General features: G+C 43.6%; 3 protein-coding genes across 3 annotated transcripts in view; 2 read left to right on the top strand and 1 right to left on the bottom strand.

Moving 5' to 3' along the window:
* LOC306715349 (oxysterol-binding protein-related protein 11-like) lies at positions 1-10,349 on the bottom strand. The gene is made up of 13 exons (XM_079185679.1): positions 9,968-10,349; positions 9,551-9,619; positions 9,199-9,374; positions 8,802-8,881; positions 8,126-8,314; positions 6,931-7,129; positions 5,824-5,969; positions 5,421-5,561; positions 3,714-4,173; positions 3,412-3,598; positions 3,094-3,276; positions 2,766-2,919; positions 1-2,676 (listed from the first exon to the last, which is right to left on the bottom strand). The coding sequence occupies exons 1-13, from the start codon at positions 10,081-10,083 to the stop codon at positions 2,620-2,622; spliced, it is 2,157 nt and encodes a 718-aa protein (XP_079041805.1). The 5' UTR covers positions 10,084-10,349; the 3' UTR covers positions 1-2,619.
* Positions 10,350-11,013: 664 nt separating this feature from the next.
* gpd1c (glycerol-3-phosphate dehydrogenase 1c) lies at positions 11,014-14,655 on the top strand. The gene is made up of 8 exons (XM_079185681.1): positions 11,014-11,153; positions 11,727-11,904; positions 12,660-12,800; positions 13,019-13,157; positions 13,353-13,465; positions 13,581-13,814; positions 13,933-14,039; positions 14,372-14,655. The coding sequence occupies exons 1-8, from the start codon at positions 11,113-11,115 to the stop codon at positions 14,466-14,468; spliced, it is 1,050 nt and encodes a 349-aa protein (XP_079041807.1). The 5' UTR covers positions 11,014-11,112; the 3' UTR covers positions 14,469-14,655.
* Positions 14,656-16,747: 2,092 nt separating this feature from the next.
* The window catches only part of LOC306715347 (nck-associated protein 5-like), a 118,277-nt gene continuing 114,771 nt past the window's right edge, over positions 16,748-20,253 (top strand). Inside the window, exon 1 of the mRNA XM_079185674.1 lies at positions 16,748-16,791. The gene's annotated coding sequence lies outside the window, so the exon portion shown is untranslated. The remainder of the gene's footprint in view (positions 16,792-20,253) is intronic.

Raw genomic sequence — 20,253 nt, 5'->3', positions numbered from 1 at the left:
TACAACCGATACGCAATTTATTTGATTATTCTCCATACATGTCCATTTTTCTACAACATCAGGTTTCCTTCAATGTCAGTGCATTTCATAGGTCAGCAAGACAACCAGTAGAATCCAAAACCAAGAAAATGTCAAACCCTCGAATAAAAGTGCTGTCGACTTCTCCCAACATGAAGCACTGATTCTAAAAAGAAAACAAACACACACCCACACCCACACCCACACAGACAGTGTTGCTTCAGTCAGGTCAATAACTGATGAAAGTTGGAAGACTCAAAGAATTTGTCAAAGGCACCAAGACGTGGAGGGAGGAGGGTGGGTCTCTTTCTGTAGAGAACACAAACGTGTCCTACTTGATACTGGGACGCTTTGAGAATGTGAAGTAAGGGGGGGATGCGGACAAAGTAAGGTTTATCACATGTATCACAGGAAGGTAGATTGGAATTACTTCCAAAATAAAATAAAAACTAAAACATGAATGGAATGAGAAACATCTATACAAAAAGTGGCTAAAAACAACAAAAAAAGAGCAATTAAAGCACAAAAATTGGGGATAATTACACATTCAAAGAAAATATTTATTTGCATTACAAAACAAGCAAATTTGGTTAAAAGCTTTTACCACAGACATTTCTAAACTTAAGCAATGCAGACACATTAGTACACTTTCATTGAGATGAAGAGATTTTGTCATGCATGTAGGAATTTCTCCATCCACTGCAAAAACCACAGGAGTAAAAAGAAGAGACGAGAATAGTGGGGGGGGGGGGGGGGGGGGGGGGAGCAGATGCATTTACATGTGATTATTATTTTAAATGTAGTTATTTGTCAGCTGGTCGATGGCATCCCATTCCAGCAACGTCTTAGTCAATGTAGCATTAAAGAATTGAATACATGAGATAAACGGCATGACTTTATTTCAATAAGTATATCTAAAAGGCACACAATTTACCGGATACCAATCAATATTAAAATGATACTGTGAACAGGTCATTCCACCAATTTAACACATCATGGACATCGTTTACTCGTCACAGGGAGTACCTCAGCCTGTGAACAGTTCTTCAATGTCTCTTTGGTCCAGTCTGAAACAATGACCCTGGTGATGTCATTGGGGTGATTTCCTCTTGGGCTTGGAGATAGAAACGAGGGTTAGGGATGTCACGAGAACCGGTACTTTGCCACCAATTCGATGATGAAAGTCTGTACTCGTCTTTCTAAAGTACCACAGGTACCGGGGATCAGGGCTCCTGACTAATGGGGTCTCGTCACAGGAGACGATGGAAAATGTACCTGATAATGCTACAAATGTGTTGAAATCAGAAGGAGAGCTAGTTAATGGAGCTAACAGCTAATGTACGGAGGTTGCATTGAGTTACAGTATGATGTGTTCAATATCCGGTGAAAAGGAGTACCGGGAGGAGGTAAATGACGTTATAAGAGTATGTTGAAGCACGTTTAGTTTTTTACTGTGTATCGGATTGAGTATCCTGGAATTTCACCGGTGTCCTTATTCATTTTCTGATATCGTGACATCCCTACCGACTTTATGATAGGGCATTATAAAATTGCAGCGGTTCCCCTTTAAATGAATAAATCCACATTTTGGGAATTGCGCCTTTTCACTTTCTCGCTGAGAGTTAGATGATAAGATCTCTACCACTCTCATATTTGTCTCTTCAATATGGAGCTCGAGCCAGAAAGCAGCTGGCGTAGCATAAAGACTGGAAACGGGGGAAAATGCCCTAAACGATCAGCTTCTGGAGATCAGATGATTGTGTGTTTAAATGGAATCCATGACAGTGGGAGTGGCTTCGGTTTTAAAAAGTTCAATGGATTTAAGGTTTAAAGGTGCTGAAAATGTATTTTCTCAATCATCTTCTGGCTGTGATGGGTTTCTACATGAACACAATTATCGTTTTGTTTCCTTTACATTGAACATTTCTTTGTGCTCTCCTCAATCACATCTGACGAAAGCACAAGTTTACAGTCCTGATGAAGCAGATCAGCTGAGTTTGACGGTTATACTCTCAAAAAGCTAGTACCTAAAAATGTTTGTTTTACTTTGATTTGTTAGTCAGGAATATTTACTGTTTGTTATAGAGTGTACAGTCACTTAAACATAGATGGAGATCTTATACTGCAACTTTACATCCCAATACACCAAATCAAATTTACTACGTTTTCACAGCATTACATTCATCAGGCAGTATTCCAATTATTTAGGTTTTCTTTATGTTGGAAGTCAAAAGTCATGTGATCCCACAGCTTGAAAAGAAAGCAGAAGAAAAGAAGCATATCCAGGTTGATCAGGCCATCTTAAGGCTGTGTAAATAGAGTACCATTATACCTGTACAACAATAGGTTTTCATTGACATTGGATTATAAAAAACAACTGATCAGCAGTACAACAGCTTGTACTTCGAGGCTTGGTGTAAATCATGAGAACACCTTAAGTCATGCCGTCTCTGTCCTTCTCCCCATGCTGCATTCATCTGTACGTCAGTGCAGGTCATGCTCTCATTTCATAACCACGCGTGTGCCCACACAGACACACACACAGACACACACACACACTCCTGAATCTACAATATCTACATCAAAGACAGACTGAAGAAACTAGGATTTGGATGCAGAGGTTTTCCAAAGTGGTTTGTGATAGATCCAGCCTTCACCCTGGTGGAGAAGAAGAGACGAGTGTCAACATATTACTGTTCATGCTGTGAGCACCGAAGTAGTGATTCTATTGTCGTCAACTTGCTCACCTCTCTGTCAAAGTATCTGGTCCTCCAAGTGGTTTCGGTCTCAGCCCGGTGCCTCTCCTCCGTCCTCTGCCTCTCCTCCAGAATCCTCTTGTGCTCCGTGGCTTTTTCAATATCCTTCTGCCGCAAGGCCTCAGTGACATGCTGCCACAGGCGCCTGAAATGCAGTGAAGCGAGTGAGACGTCATAGAGCCATGCAACTGATTAGCTTCCTGTTCTATGAGAGCACCTTGCATTACAAAAACTCTCTCCAATAAACAACGTTTTTAGGATAGACTTCAACATACGAATAAAAAAAAGGCATCAAAATAAACGCTGCCAGTGTTCGGACCTGGATTCAGTTGGTCCCTGCTTCTCAATCGGCCGAACGCTCTTCTTGGTAACAGGCAGCTTGGTGACGTCCACCACTCTCGTCTCTCCGCTGGTGTAGCTGAACTCCAGAACCCCGTTCCACTCGCCCTGCACACGACACACCACCGCATTGGTGGTGTTGTGCTTCACCTCCCCTGTGACCCTATATTTAGGCAGGGCAATACAATTAAAACATTTTTCAGATGTAGGCGTTACTTCAGAGATATGAACCATCTCAAAAAGGAGCAGGATGCAGAACAGAGCAACAAACAACACCATAGACTCGGGAGGGACTCACTTGTGCAATTTGCCCCCGTAAAATGGTTTAGTCTGGAAAGTGATGACCGCCGAGTAGCCAGATTTAGCGCAGCTGATGTTGACTTTGCCGCCCAGTTCCACCCAGGGAACGGTGAGGATGGAGCGCGCGTACGCACAAGGCAGCGTGAAAGTGTACTCTTCATCGTGCTCCAGCAAATAAAGACAACCTGGAAAGACGAGCAGAGGACAGAAACTACATTTTCTATTTAGGAAGACAGCTTGCTGCTTGCTTTCTGATGAATCAAATGCAAATACGACAATACAAAAACATGGCCGGCTCACCTTCCCCTATCATGGACACGCCGATAGACATTCCCATGAACTTGCTCTTGGTCCACACATGCGTGTTCACACACATCTGCCTCTCCTGGCATTCAGCGTAGAAGCCAGACACGGGGGGGTGGTGGGACACCTGCTCCGCCACAAAGCGCACTTGGTAGGGGTCCTGGGGGGCGGCCGGGTCGGGGCTTTCCTCTGAAGGCTCCTGGGAGGCCTCTGGTCTCTTGGGTACCTTCCAGGAGCAGTGGAAGGTCTCGCCGATGATGGGGTTGTAGGGCTTCTTGGCAATGGCCCCCTTTCGTCCCTCGTGGAAGGACGTGAGGTAGTACTCCACAAAGCGGACCATGCGGTCCTCCGGGCTGCTGCCGTCGGTGATGGTCACAAAGAGGTCCGGATGTGACATGAAGTCAGCGTACATCTCCAGCAGAGAGCGCTTCTCTAGGATGAAGGTGGGGAGGACCACCTGGAAGGAGAATCACAGTACATTTGGTCACGATTCATTTATTATTTGGAACAACACAGGTCACAGGATAATAACCAACTAAAGCTCATTTTCCGTCGCCTTTTTCCTTTTGATGCATCAAGTGACGTTTACTGGACATGACCCTGGGCCCAAAGTGTCTAGATCTCCATCAGACGTTTCCACCAGATAACTGATGAATCAGAAACCCAAGAGGAGGCGATCCAAATACTAGAACAAACTGACACTGGACGATAGAATGTCTACCCGGGACTCGACTGTTTTTAAGTGTGTCCAGGAGGAGTAATTAGAAAGCAAGAAGTGCTTACTTCAGCCTGTAAGGTCATTACAAATGAGAGTATCGAAAAACAGACCCAACAACCTGATCTCACATTTATTTATTCATTCAGGGTCACTAAACACTTTTCCATTCAAACAAACAAACGCTTTTTCAAGCTTTAATCTTAATACAGTTAAAGATCATCTTCACAGGATTCAGCATCATGTTTACATGTGAGACAGCACTGCTCATTCCACTTCACTCAAAATAACACGACTCACAACTTACCGTCTTTGAACTTGTTCTACGACTGTATTTTGGTGTTTAGTTGAAGGACGTCTTTATCATCATAATGCATCCCAATAATAATATTCAACCGACTTCTCAGGAAGCGGTCATATACGTTATAATTCATTTATATTGATTGTAAAAAACGAATTAAAAGCAGTTTAGATGAATAGAAAATGAAGAAAACTCAAAGAAAATGTTTAATCTACAAAACATGAACATTTAGTTGTTTAAAAAAATAAATTAATATTATAAGATACAACTATTGAAAATGTATTAGTGATGCATGTTTTTGCTGGGACAAATAGATAAACATTTGGTCGGACCAAGAAAATGAAGAAGTCCCAAATCAAGAAATAAAACAAACAACTTACTGAGCCCTTATTGCTTTATAGACTACACGATGCGTTACAAACCTTTTTAAATCCTATGAGAGGTGACTGAACAATGTTATAGATCACAGCCCACTATAGTACATTATGTACAAACAGCTAATCTAAGCACCAACACCTGGAAAAGACCTCTCATACCCCTCACTGTAGGACTGAAATTACCAACATAATCCATAAACTCATAATCTTCCTCTCGTAATGACACAGAAAACCTGCTCAAACACAAAACAAAGTGTGGGAGGAGTTTGTGGTGGAGGGGGGTGATTGGCTGTACGTGGAACTCGACCTACCCGCGTGAGGTCCATACCCAGCTTCAGCTGGGACAGCAGGTGTAAGATGACGCTGCGCTCCTCCTCCACAGCACCCAGGTCCTCTTCCTTATTGGTGGACGAGTCCTCTGCCTCATCCTCCGCATCGATGTCTTCCTGTTCCTGAGAGAGGGAGGACAATGTGATCAATTCAACAACCTGCTTGATTGACAGCAAAGGTCGAAAGACAATGGTTGTTTGTGTTGTGGGAGACTGCAAAACTGCTCGACCATTTAAAAAAGCAAAACCTTAACTGTATAGTTTATAGCTGATTTAGAAAGGGAAATAAACTACGTCAAGTCAACTTCCTGATAACAAACAGGTTGGTACAACTTTTCCCAGAGCGGGTTTCCTTTGAGAGGGGGCGTCATTCGCTTGGCCTTACCCCAGAGAAGCTGCAGGAGTCGGGGCTGCCGAGCTCCAGGCCGCTCCCCTCCAGCAGGCCCTCCTCTGTCGCGAAGCTGCCCAGGGAGCTGCTGCCGTTCTTCAGGATGTCAGGCAGCTTGGGCTCCAACCACTCGATGGTGGGTCCTGCCGGGGACGGGGAGTGCAAGGCGGCAGGTTCAGAGATACTCATGGTACTGTCCCCCCCTCCCTCCCAAGTCCCCCTGACACTCACAGCTGCACACACACAGGCGTAGCTCTAAACAACCACCTGGCTGCTTGGCTGCTGACTGGACAGATGGCTACTCCTCAGACGCTGTCCTAGACCAAGAGAGTGTAATCCAACCCCTCTGACAAACCAGGTATCAGGATACTTTGGCCCCGCCAGCAGGAAACGTCCCCGTTGTCTGATTGGATAAACCCTCCACGTATGGTGAAGGCATTTTTTTTAATGCATGTTTAAAAGGTGGGCAGATCTCATTCAAATTCACCTCGTGCGTTGTTGGGACAATTTTATCTGATTGGCTGCTGCGATGACTCTGGCCTAATGAAATATACATTGAGTAATGAGATCTGCTTTGAAAAAGTGGGGCAGTAGCTGGTCGTTTTCCCCATTTCAAATGTTCCTGAATAGAAAGTGTCGAGATTTCAGCGACTTGGACACTTCACATTGGGTTCTCTCTAAAACCGGAATGGGTTTTTTTTTAACATGAAGCCGATTTAGAACCGAATTCTGTCCTCAAAGCGTTGCCGATGGACATTTTAACCATCCGAGATCTCATTACCTCGGAGACAGGTGGTAAGAATAGGCACAGTTCCCCCATCAATAATGCAAAAATAATTCCACTGTCCGGCCAACGCCAACTGTTAGACTGGGTGCAGGCTTGCATATACAAGACTATGATTTGTTGTGGACCGCATGTAGCATCAGTTCACAGAAAGCGTAGAGCACAGAGGCGGCTTATTTAGCAGACAAAAACACTTCATCTGCAGTGAGGCAGAAATGCTCACTTTCCTTAACTGCAATGTCAGAATACCCTCCAAGCATACAAACAGACCTTGAGAAGACACCATATTCAGATTCACAACAACCCCCCCCTCCACTGACCTCCCAGGGAGCCTCTCTGCCTGGCCACCTGCTGCAGGTGCAAGATGTGCAGGCACTCGTTGAGGCAGTTCATGGTGGCCATGGAAGTAGCCTTGAGCATCAGCAGATCCTGGTCTAGAGGGGAGAAGCCGGGGGCTGGAGGCAGACCCTCAATGCTCTGGATTAGGTCTCTGTGTTGGCCCTGGGCCTGGGTCATCATCTGGAAGGGGATCAGGAGTGTTTCGTTATAGAAGGCAAAAAAGATGAGTAATGAAGTTTACCTGTTAAATTAATTGAAATCTCTTAACATGGCTTCCTTTGTTATCCATGCACAACAACCATGTTTTGAGACAATAACATAAATAAAAATCAAAGTTGCTAATACCCCTTAGCCTTCTCCCTTACTGTATGCTCGAAGATTAAAAAACTAAATGGATATTTTTTCTTTTGAATTAGCACTTCTCAAATTGTCAGCTAAGGTAGTTCAGCTCCACCATTTAAAGTACTGCCATGTTGTGGTTAGTAAATAGGACAACTGAGAAGAACAATCCATAAATCAAAAAAATGCATGATTGATCTGGAGTACACCGATGTTAAGGGAGAGACATCAGCGCCCCCTTGTGGACAGTTTGCGCCACACCAATAGGTCAAAGTGAAGAGATCTAAATCAACAAAAGCCCTACTTTAAAACTAAGTCAAGTATTTTACACTGACCACCGTAGGTCTCGCTGGAACATCAAGCATATTATAATAAAGTTCCCTCTGTATGTTTGTGTGTGGGAGGATCTTTAGCCATCCACCATGGCGGGATTTTAAAGAGGTTTCTGGCTGCAGCTTGATTACATAACAGAGCATCACACAGACCTAACAGCATTTTGATTGGATCAGATGTTCTGGATTTCACTTGTAACCCACATTTCTGCCGAGCAGCAGAAATGTGTTTTTTGCTTGTGTCCAATGCAGGAAGTGTAATGACGTAAGCTATAGCTTTTAAATTCATTCTTTTCTTAATCTCCAACATAAAGATCATTGAGACATTTTTCACTATTATCTTCAAAGCAATTCATTTGAATTATTCTTAGCTGTTTAAAGTGCATCAGCCCATTGCACCCTAGTTAATTGCTGGTCCTGAGATGTCGATATGTTAACAAGCGTGCAGGATTAGATTCTGAGCCGTTCCTGTCAACAACACTTGCGAGTCTCTGGCTGGCTTTACCTCTCTGGCGTCCATCAGGTGGTCTGGCAGCAGGGACCTCTTGCTGGAGTAGAGCGACGAGCCCTTGTTGACCTGCGACCAGCCGAATAAGGAGGTGGGGTTTTGGCTGGGCCGGCGTAACGACATGGGAGAGCTGCCGCTGCCTTGAGATGCCATGGAGTAGCTCCGGGACTTGGGTGGAGCGTTACTCTGTGAAGTGCAGAATGTTCATCTTGTCATTTTCAAATAGAAAACGTACAACTTTTACAGATAGATTCTGAGAGAAAAGAAAGAGCTTGGAGGAGTTCTGTGTATCTCAAGAGCATTCAAATAGAATAGTCGTCTGTAGATCAATACGAGTGATTCCTGTGCTTACGAACAAGGTAAAACCAGATGCATTTTTAGATGAACATTAATATTTCACAGCGCTCCAGAATTTTGCTCTGCCGAATTTTCCTTCCTCTGTTGCTTCTTTGGTACATGAGGAAGGAAACCAGGAAACTGAAGACTGTCCGGCTCACATCCGCTCTGTGGCAGAGTCACTTTTTTATGTTTGATTTAAACAGCAGCAAACAATAAAGGGATGTTATACACTGATCATCAACATGTTTGCATTGACTAACATTTAGCCTCAACACAGTACATAATATCTCTGCGTGCAGGCGCCATCATATGTCTAATATCGAGAACACCTTACCTTGCCCATGGCCTCCGTGTGGTGCTGTGTGCAGATCTGCAGTCGACTCACCCAGTGCTGTCTCTCTTTGGCATCGGTGGCTGAGAAACACACACGAAAGAAAAGCAAAACCATCTTACGGTTACTTTATTACGACGATCGATTCCCGAGTGCTTCTGCATCACCAGCAGCGGATAATGGAAAAACATCCAGATCAATATCGTGTGAACTTGATGGATGGTGATGACAGTAGGCCGGGAGGAACAAAAGAAGCTGACAAGCAATATTAAGGAACAGCTCAGCTTCGTGGGAACTCAGAGAGGAGAACACAACCGAACAGTAAAAGGCGGAAGCAACAAGCTAAGATGTACGACTGTTAAACATGTCAAGACGTCAGCGTGTGTATCTAGGTACCCACCCCTGAGCTTGTACTGCTCCCCGCTGATGGCGTTGACGGTGAAGGTGTGGGAGTCCTCGTCGCTGGGGGAGATGACGGCCCCTGCCAGGGGGAGCATGCCGCGGGGCTTCTGGGGCCGCGACTGCTCGTTGACAAAGTACTCCAGCAAGCCAGCCTCATTGTTTAAGACAAAGAACCTGGAAACAAACAAGTCACTGTGACAGTCTGCCGTACAAACCACCACGGCATTACTCGGATTGGATTAGACTGGATTACAACGAGGAACTTGGCTGAAAGTGGCTGGTGAATGCTGATAAGAGAGTTTCTTGATTGGGACGCTAAGCATTTCACATTGAAAAGGTATGAAGCTCACCTGTATTGCCACCCTGTTACAAGGTTGGTGTATTTCATCAAGTAGCCATCGATATTCTCCATGTGGTCACTGGCATGAGAGGTTATCAAGGAGACAAAGAACACTTAAAATGCTTTGACCGAGTGCACGCCCATGAACACACACAGGTGTATGCACTAATTAATCATGGAGCATTGCCTTGTCACAGATTTGCTCAAAGGGCAGAATGAATTCACTGTTATCTAGTCTGGTCAGAAGGCAAGTTGATCATAAACTTAAGAGCAAATCGGTCAATTAATGGACAGTCAAAACACTTACTTAAAAATCAATATCTAACGTTGTATGTCACAACCGGCCAGGTAAACAAAGTACCTTAAATCAGTAAAGTCGCTTAAATGTAACGTTAATTATGAGCGTTAGCAGGTAACAGCCACACACCTGTACTGCCAGCTTTTGGCACTTGCTCGCCCCGAGCTTGGGGTCCTGGTCTGGGGCAATACATCCAGCTTTCCTTCGTTTTCCGGGATTCGTACAGCCGTGGCTTCCCCTTGCATAGTCACTAGCAACGGAGCCTCCGTTAGACGCTATCTCAGCTTGCTAGCGTTAAGCTAACCTGTGAAGCTAGCTAGCTAAGCTAAGTCACCACCGATTTGATCAAGTGGACGAGCCTTCCTTATGACACAAATTGAAGCTGACGGTTCATCCCTTATCGAAACACACCCAACAGACGCTGAACTGTTAGCCGGATAAGTTAAATAACGTTTGGTAAAACATTGTAAATGCTGCTAATACAGGGAGTAGCCAGATAACCTGCAGTGCCTGCTAGCTCGCCTAGTATTTACTGCTTTGGCAGGAAACCAGTCATGTGACTAGCTCACGAGCTCAAGCTTCCGTGTATCGATTCACAATAACATTAAAATAGAAAAAAAAAGATTAACAATAGCCAGATAAATCCACCATATCGTATTCCCCCAATCCCCCCAATATGTTAACATTAAACTGTATAAAATGAATAAATAAATAAGAAAACAGATTAACAATTGCATATTTAAAATAGATACTTTGCACATAAATGTTCACATATTTTGTCATATAGTACGTTGTCTGATTATGTATGCATTTATGAATGCATTTGTTTGTTTGTTTAAGCTGTGTGTAGTAAACAGAGGCGGATATTATTACTGCTGTTGCTTTGTTTTGAAAAACATGTTAACCGGAAGTCTAATTGAATATGTTGTCTGGCTTGGTGTCAGTTGGCTAAGTCAATACAAAGACCGGTTTGACTTTCTTCTTTGTACTCTCAACGCATCCATTCATCCTATTAATGTAAAACCAGTTGTTTATTGTATATATGTATAATAAGTGTGAAAATGATCCCCAAAAAGTGTTAAAATGGCTGTGATACTTGTTGCACTGTGTTATTATGTTATTCCCACTGCTGTAAAGGAAAGAGGTGTATCCGTGGGGAGAGAGGGGAGGGGTGAGATGGTTGTAGAAATCGCAGGGCGTATGAGGAAGTTGTTGGAGACGGTGAATAAAAAGAACAACAGTTCAGCCGTACAGAAGGACTTTCCACGTTCAAAATGCCTGCAAAGAAAGTCTGCATCGTCGGATCTGGAAACTGGTAACTTTACAGCTTATAAATGCGTATTTCAGAAACAATAGCGCTATTTACATTTATAGTGGTGTAAACTATTATGTCATGCATTCAATGCTTAACTGAATGCAGATGAAGACCCATACCACCAATATGTAAGTCTAATGTCTTTACGCTATTATTTATAGCAATCAAAAGCGTCCAGCTGCTGCGGATCTATTTGCGCTTTCCTTTTGACCGCAGCCCATTTCTTACACCAATCTGATGAATCATGATCGTGCTTTTATAGTTGTTCAGATAAGAAAAAGTTCTATTATTTTGATGCCTGAGTAATAATGACCTTTTGACACTTATATGGGAGTTTAACCTGCCAATGTAGCAGCATTTTGTCATCATAATTATGGTTATTTAGTGGTTTGATTTGTTCCATTGTCACCTGAACAGTGCTTTCTTTTCAGCCTGTTCTGACTTGTTTTACTTTCCCAAAGTCCGGTCTGGCTCTGCAGTGTTTGGATTGGATCATGAGGCGTTTCTTCTTCTCTGATGAATGTTGCTCTTACAGTGTTTGTCTGCTCATATTCTTTATTTACTCACTTCAAGGGGCTCTTCGATTGCCAAAATAATTGGGCACAATGTCAAAGGATCCAACCGGTTCAACCCAATAGTAAACATGTGGGTTTATGAAGAAATGATTGATGGGAAGAAGCTCACGGAGATCATTAATACAGAGCACCAAAACGTCAAATACCTGCCAGGTCACAAGCTGCCCAGAAATGTGGTAAGATTACGTTTTCATACATCTTGTGTGTCAGCAGGTGATGCGATTCACTGCAATCTTAAACCGCGATAACAACACTTTGACCCATATGTTTCTTCTCATGAATTACTGCAAGAGTCTGCTCACATGAACTACATAACTATCAAGAGCAAAAGCAAAGAAGCATTAAGTGGCAAGAAATACAAAGTGTGTGCGCAGGCACATTGTCAAGGAAGAGAAATAGTGTTTCGTGATAATTATTGATTTGTTCATGATGAAAAATATCATCATATTGAGATATTTCCCTGTTACATTGATGTTATATCTCCATTAAGACTTGGGTAGAAACAGTAAGGGCTTATCACTTAATTACTTTAGTTTTGTGTATAATATAATAATATATAAAAATATAACCATTTTTAACAAGTGACTCAGATATTTTAATATATTTTTGTGCATTTGCTTTTTTTATTGTTATGGATGTTTATATATGGTTAATCTATTTTTAATAGTTATTATATAGAAAAAACACAAGATGGTACATCTCAAGGAGTTTATTCTGGTACATAATATATATATTTTTTCAAGATAATTACTTTGGCCTTTTCATTAGATGGATAGGATATACAGAGTAGAAAACGGGAGAGAGAGTGCATCAAAGGGCCGCGGGTCAGACAAAATATATTTCATATATTTAAGCAGCAGAGCCACAAGCTGTTTGTTCCACACGTTGGTAATACTCTGCCACTATTTAAAGACTGACTATGCCTCTCTAGGTTGCTATTCCAGACATCACAGAAGCTGTCAAAGGAGCAAAGATCCTCGTCTTTGTAATCCCACACCAGTTCATCGGCAAACTGTGTGATCAGATGAAACCTCACATCACGGAGGGAACCATTGGGATATCGCTCATCAAAGTAAGATCCTGTTATTGTTCTTCGTGTCAGCTTTCCTCACAGCAAAAAAAGGGGAAACGGGGAAATATTGTCACCTGACTTTGTAGTTGAGCAACACACAGACTATCACAACAGTGACACTTAAAACATCCGTTACCTCGAGGCCACCACGCTCTCCGAGCACCATGTGTGGCACTAGGTGAGTCAGAAGCTGTCTCTTATTGCTTATTGTCATCCAGGGTATCGATGAGGGACCAGATGGACTGAAGCTAATCTCAGACATCATCCGAGAGAAACTAGAGATCGAGGTCAGCGTCCTTATGGGGGCCAACATCGCCAGCGAGGTGGCAGATGAGAAGTTCTGTGAAACCACAGTCGGTTAGACTCTGTTTTTAATTCAGCATTCAGCTGCACATTTTCCTGACGTTTGCATGCAGAGGGTGATTTCAGAGAAGAGGATGCTGTGTGGTGGTCAGACAAATACTAAAACACAGCGTTACTTCCCTGTTTTACAAATACTGAGTGACATTGTGCTTGTTTCTTCTTCTTCTTGACAAACTGCTTTTAATACAGGGGCAAAAAATGAGGCGAACGGCCTCATCTTCAAAGAGCTGCTTCAGACTCCCAACTTTCGCATCACTGTCGTAGAAGAGAGTGACACAGTGGAGCTGTGTGGAGCTCTAAAGGTAAAGACAGCCACACATTGTGAATATTAAGTGGTTATTCCTCACACCTCAGAGAGGTTCCAGATTTCAAATCTTGCCTCGATGTGTTAGTCAAAAGCCAAATGTTGCACGGCAGAATATTGTGGCAGTAGGTGCTGGATTCTGCGACGGCCTGGGTTTTGGCGACAACACCAAGGCGGCGGTGATCAGGCTGGGTCTGATGGAAATGATCGCCTTCGCCAAGATGTTCCGCGAAGGCCAAGTGAGCTCCACCACATTCCTGGAAAGCTGCGGCGTGGCCGACCTCATCACCACCTGCTACGGGGGACGAAACCGCAAAGTGGCAGAGGCCTTTGTCAAAACGTCCAAGGTGAGTCCCATTACATCACAAACTCCAGAGGTGTAAGCTCTACCCTCGTCTACTTTTATATTACATTTACGAACAGAATATATCAAGAAAACAACATCAAAATGGTTTCTGTCTCCAGTCTATTGTTGAGCTGGAGGCAGAGATGCTCAACGGGCAGAAGCTGCAGGGCCCACAGACCTCCGCTGAGGTCTACAAGCTCCTACAAAAGAATGACCTAGTCAACAAGTGAGTCCATTTACCTCTATGAAATACTGTTACACACTGTTACCTCGTCTTTTGGCTATCAAATGTTGTGATACAAAGTCCCATTGTGTTATCAAAACCACATGAATCAAACTGGACCAATTTAACCACAGCTCTAATGCAATGATTGGGAAGTACAGGTAAAGTACGGTTCCACTGTGCAGTGCCACGGTCCTCTCACACCTGCATGGGTGTGCAGAGCTGATTAAATCATGACCCACTGATTAGTTGATTTGACATGCTGACGTGATGTGACCAGCTCACTGACGGTGTCCTCCATCAAGCATCGTATAACATTGAACTTTCTCTCACAGGTTTCCATTGTTTTCTGCAGTCTACCAGATCTGCTTTGAGGGCAAAGAGGTGAAAGAGTTCATCACCTGTCTGCAGAACCACCCAGAGCACATGTGATGAGCCTGTCATCGTGTGTACTGCTGCTGCATCTATAGCAAGTAACCACTAGAGGGTGGAAGAGATGCATGAGATTGAAACACACAATACAACAAAAGAGATTTAACAAGAGCACTTTTTGTCATTGACATTTCATAATGGGGCCCATCATTTTCTTAGCTTTAAAAGCATTTTTGTATTGATATTGTTCTTGTTTTGTGAAAAGGTAGTGGCAGGTATTAAACTACAAAACTCCTTTTAAGGCAATGCACTCATTTTATTAGTAAAACAATGTCAAATTTGTCATTATCTTTTCTCAATAAAATCAATTGATAAGAAACTGAAAACTGCCTTGTTATTTCCAAAGAACCTGCAAGAAATTACACTCTAAGCATTCTGAACAATTTAAATTCATTCACACCATTCACATGAGTGTTTATGTAGTGACGGATGAAGATGGTGCGTCTCATAGTGTGTACTGAAACGGGAGCTTATGGAAGCTGATATTCACTCCTGCGTTTGCAGCTCTGTGATTGAGTTGTGTGTTAGATCCCACAGTCAGGCGGAGACGGGCTGAAGCTGATTCCCACGAGGGCCTCGGTAACTCGGTATGAGAAAGCCGATTAAAGAACAAACGGCGTCCTTGTCCCTTAATGTCAAACATGATACAGGTCAGACCGGTGAAACCTCTGTCTGTCTCCCAAACCTGTTTATACGTAGTATATCTGTGTCTATCCAGCTAGAAGGACAATATACATATACATGGACATCTGTCTTTCGCCGTGTGTCCATTGGTGGGTAACTTTCCAAGCTATCTCCCGCTGCAGGCTGACAGGCCTCCATGTCCAAAGGCTGCCCAGATCCCAGGACATCAAAGGGCTCACTGGAAAGCTCAGGGAGGGTGATGGAGGAGTTTTAGGGGGGCCACGAGGAGCTCCCACAGGTTCCCGTGGGAGAGCCGGGTCTCGCAGGTCGATGTCCTCCGCTCTGGAGGGCTCTTCTCATCTCCTAACAGCAACTGTCATCGGTGGGTTTTTGAGCGAGCGCTGAGACCCTTGTGGTGGTTTGACACAAGCCGAGATCCTCTGTTTCAAAGAGAAGGGCCACCCTCAGATGAGACCCAAGTTTGAAAGAGGAGCTTAATCACCACGGCAACTTGTATGTTGGTACCCCCCGACCCCCCACACACACACATACACTGTCCTCCAGCAAGAGGCCCGTTGGACAGCAAAGGACAGCATGGATTGAGGTCAGTGTTGCTTTTGATTTAAATGTACCTATCTGCTTCATTACCTTTATATAAACATAACACAGTTTCATCCATGCTTCGGGGGATAGTTCAACATTTTTGGAGATATGCTTTCGTTCCAAGAAAGAGATGAGAGGACCAATATTCTCTTAGCATGAAGACCGGAAGTGAGTCTGGCTCTGTCAAAAAAATACACCTTTCAACACTCCAAAGCAGACTGATTAACACGTTTTATCTCTTACCTTTTAACCCCTAAGCCTATTTTTAGGCCTCTGCTCGAAAAATATATACCCACACTCAAAAGAGTCTGGCTCTCTAACTACTACTGAATCATTTTGATGGTTTTATAACACGAACACTTGTGAGATTTGTTGAGATGTGTAAATATCAGTGTATATGTTACAGGTTAATGCTGAATGAAGATAGCACACAGCTCAAATTGAAAATGTTCAGGTTCGCCTGGAAAAGAAAAGCACTTTTGTCTTTGAAATAATTCAGCAGTAAGCATAAAACTCTCTATAATCATAGCACAACATGTCAGAAGTCTCCACAAAAAGGTTTTACTTTGATAAAGTGAAGCAGGCCAAGTTGATAGAGGTTGGAGTACAGAGAGTTCACGCCAGGTTAAGCCAAAATTCTGAATTTTCCGAATTTTGGAACCAGGTTTCCAGCTATTCTATTCTAATTTGACATACTATATAACTATATATCACTTGTTTTATCACTAATAGGGTTCAATCTATCTAATACAGTAGTTTGGCATCATTTTGAACCATTTTTGACCTCTCAGGGGCCTGATTTATGTGTTTTATGTGATTTTTTCGTCACTCCATGTGTGTGTATTGGCAGTTTTCGAAGCCTATGATTGGTCGATTTGCACATGTGATACGTCTAATGCGGAAATGCGTGTAGAATGCAGTGGGCCAGTCAGTCAGGTGAAAACACAGAGTGTCGAAATGTTTAAATGAAAAGTAAAAGGAGGACTACCTATGCATAAATGCATAGTTATCTCTACTTTACTCTCAAAAGAAAGAGAGGGACCAGGTGTAGCGAAAGGATTTAAGTGGAGTTTTTCACCCAGAAAACCAGCTCAAGGTACGATGCGTTTCAATTTTTTTGCTCTGTGGTTTGGTTGTTCTTGTGTAGGTTCTACTGTGTAACGTTTGAACGGTTTGAAGGAGAGAAATATGGAAGATATCTGCGGATTCAGGGTGGAATTCTCATGCTAGCTAAGCTATCGTTCGGCCATGACGGTCTGTTTTTTTGTGATGATACCTGCATTCAGAATGTGTAGCTCACCGGAAAAGTGATTTATATGACACTCTTCTTCACTGGGAGCCCTTTCGGGCGCCTTTTGGGATTAAAATGTTTTAACTTGTTATGAAGAGAGAAGTGAGAAAAACAACAATTTGTGGTTTTTAGGGAGAGTTATGTGTTGGAGTTAAATTACAAAGAAAAAGTCACCATACAGTAAAAGCTGTTGTCAGTAAAGTCTTCCAGAGTTACTGGAATGGAAATACACGTGGTGCTGTTTGATTAATGATGCTGTGTGCCAAGTTTAAAAAGACAAATATCCGCCTGTGAATATGTTCTACCAATAAGAATATGAATTAACTGTATTACCGTGGATTTATCTCCATTGCAGCTCTGTGTTTTCTGTGTGATATCAACCCAAATACACATTCGGAAACTTTCCAGCACATTCCACATTCAGTCTGGATGTGATTTATGAGGTGTGATGAGACTGAGCTGTTATTCACAGTCGGCTTATCACACCTGTGTCTCCCGTGGATGAATGTCTCCGTTGTGCATCCAAACTTCTCCCCCGAGTACTCCGGGGCTTTGTTTTTTTTCTTCATTAGATATGTGGGCCACCCCGGGGCCAGACCACATGGTTCTCGTCTTTAGATTTATAGCACCCAGAGAGGCTTTGGGTCAGTGTGAAACCTCACAAGTAGGCTGACAGATAGCTTGTAATATTACCTACAGGCATGCAAGTCTTGGCAGTTTGGACTTGTGTTTATACTGTACATATTTATTTTTTTATCTCTATATGTGGATACATTTATGGATGTGTGTGTGTTTGACACTTCCCTGCATCCTCAGCTAATTACAGGCCGCTGATCTCGTCAGCTGTCACCGCCACGCTCTCTTAAAATGTCAATGAAAGCCAAATGGGACCTCGTATCCTTCCTCCAGCTCATACAATGCTTCATTCAAAGCATGAGAGATGGGGAGAAAGCGAGGGATGCCACTCCTCGTCCCAGCTGGCGTCTGCTCAGCGGCAGAGGGCACGCTGTCTTGTCCGTGAAATAGCAACCACTCCTACTCCTCTCCTCAAATCCTCCCCTTCATCCTTCACCTCTGCCCGGCCGCCTTCATCATCGCCTCGGCCTAATCTGTGCACGTTCATGGGGGACCTGCACCCCAGACTCTGCCTCCTTTTGTGTTTGCCGGCGCTCTGATGAAAGAGAAGCAGGAGGGAGTGGGGGTGGAGGGTAGGGGGCGGGAGTGGGGGTGAAGGCAGCGGTGACGGTGGTTTGCTCGGGTTTGTCTTTTTCTTTTGCATTCTGGGGGAATAGGAGGAGAACTTGGCAGGAAGCCAGGTCGTGGCACTGCATACAAACATGGGGGGGGGGGGGGGGGGGGGGGGGTGAAAACACAAGGCCTATTTGTTTGACTCTCCCATCCTCTCACCTCAGGGAGAGTGGAGGAAATGGCATGAGACAGCCATAAGATACGGTCCTCGCTTCCTCCGGGCAGCCATCGATCCTGCAACACAGCCAGGGGAATGGACAGGGACGAGACAAATGGAAAGTAGTCCACGTCAGGAAATCGCAGAGCATAATTCAATGACATGAAGTCAATTTGTACAGTAAGGACTTGGCAGGATGCCCGGCCTTGTTTGCTGCACTTCGAATGAATATAAAATACTATCAGACGTTACGTGAATCTACAAAACAGCATCAGGAGAGTAACCCCAATTTATCACCACAATATATCTCTGACTACACAAATGGCTGACGACGTCAAAGCTGGACGTCTCCCATGTTTTTAAACATTACGTCTTGGTTCTTAGCTTGATCACCTGTGGACTCAAAGAAGCTGACATCAGCGCAAACTCCACAATCCTCTTTGATTTGTGGAAGATGAAATCTTTACCGTGTGCACTGTACTTGTCTCTCTCTTTCATGACAAAAGGGAAGGTCAGATTTGTTTTCCTCATAAATTTCTATCTATGTTCTTTCAGTCTTGAAAGCGTTGCAGCACATGTAGACCTTCGGGATCGTCTGGTGTTCCGATTACTCGTCTGTGGTAGTCACGTTCAAAATGTCCCATTGATAGGAGACAATGTTTCCATAAAACGAGTACACCGAAGGAGCTGTAAGTATTGCAGCAATCTGCTGAGTTGACTGCTTTATGACTGCTCTGGTATTAACCGCAATTGCAGCGAGCCATCCTGAAGGGAGGCGTTGTGGTTGAATGGTAAAGCAGCCTAACACTTCTGGAAGAAGATGGGGTGATAGTCAAATGGGCGTTTATCTATTTAAGCATCTGTTAGCATTTAAGTGTTTCCTGGTGTGTTTTCACAAAAGTCTTTCCATATTTGACCTGGTCACCTTTAGATGTTTAAAAGCATGTTTTTAAGGGGAACGTGAGCGCCAACCTGCACTATGTGAGCAATATAAAGAAGGATATGACCTTTGTCCTTGAAAGAGTTTCTTCCACCGAGAGTACGCATGGTTGAAATGTAAAGGACTGGAGCTCCTTGAGTTGTTGCATGCATACTAAATGCTTTGACGCGTCTCCTTGCATCCTCTCCACACAGCTGCAGAAAATATATGGCTTTCCTCTCTCCAATAGTCAACTCAGTGCTCCTGCAGGGCTCTGACCTGTGACACGAAAGAGTTGGACCTCATGCCTGGAATGGATCCGGATGTGCCGCAGGGTCAAGACGTATGTTCGCCGATCGTTAGCCATTACCTCCCTCTCAGGGCACAAACACATGTGCACATCAATGTGCAATGTTTTGGCCCAAACTGCAGCTGCCAATAGGTAATCGATTGTGCAAATTGATAAATAATCAATACTGACCAGATTTATGACCCAAAGCCTGCCCTAAGGTTTCTTGTGATGCCAAAACGACGAGTTAAGCTCCTTCACAGTTAAAATAAAGAAAGAGCTAAGGAGAGGAGAAGTGTTTCTTTCTTCATGTGGTGGGGAATGCTCCCCTGTACCAGTGAATGCAGCATAAAGGGAGGCTCCTCCCCCAACCACTTGCCTAATTAGGGATAATAAAGGGCACCTGTTGGCCTGCACTCATCCAATAGACTGCTGTCCTCTGTGGTGACTGGTAGTACTTGGAGTTACAGACATGTTGGCTGAGCATATAGTGTTGGAACCCTATTTTTGTCCTGCCTACCATGAGTAACTCCATGTTTTAATGCAGCTTATCAGAGGAGGTGAGTAGGGTCACAACATCAATATTTTGCAGCATGGTGAGCCATGTAAAGCCCGTTTTCCCTTTTTAGGTTCACCTGCTGCCGATTTTCCATT

Source organism: Pholis gunnellus (assembly GCF_910591455.1).
Source record: "Pholis gunnellus genome assembly, chromosome: 24".
In the NCBI taxonomy this organism is placed as follows: Eukaryota; Metazoa; Chordata; class Actinopteri; order Perciformes; family Pholidae; genus Pholis; species Pholis gunnellus.
Note: the sequence above shows the minus strand (reverse complement) of the source record. Positions and strands in the feature narration are given on the sequence as shown.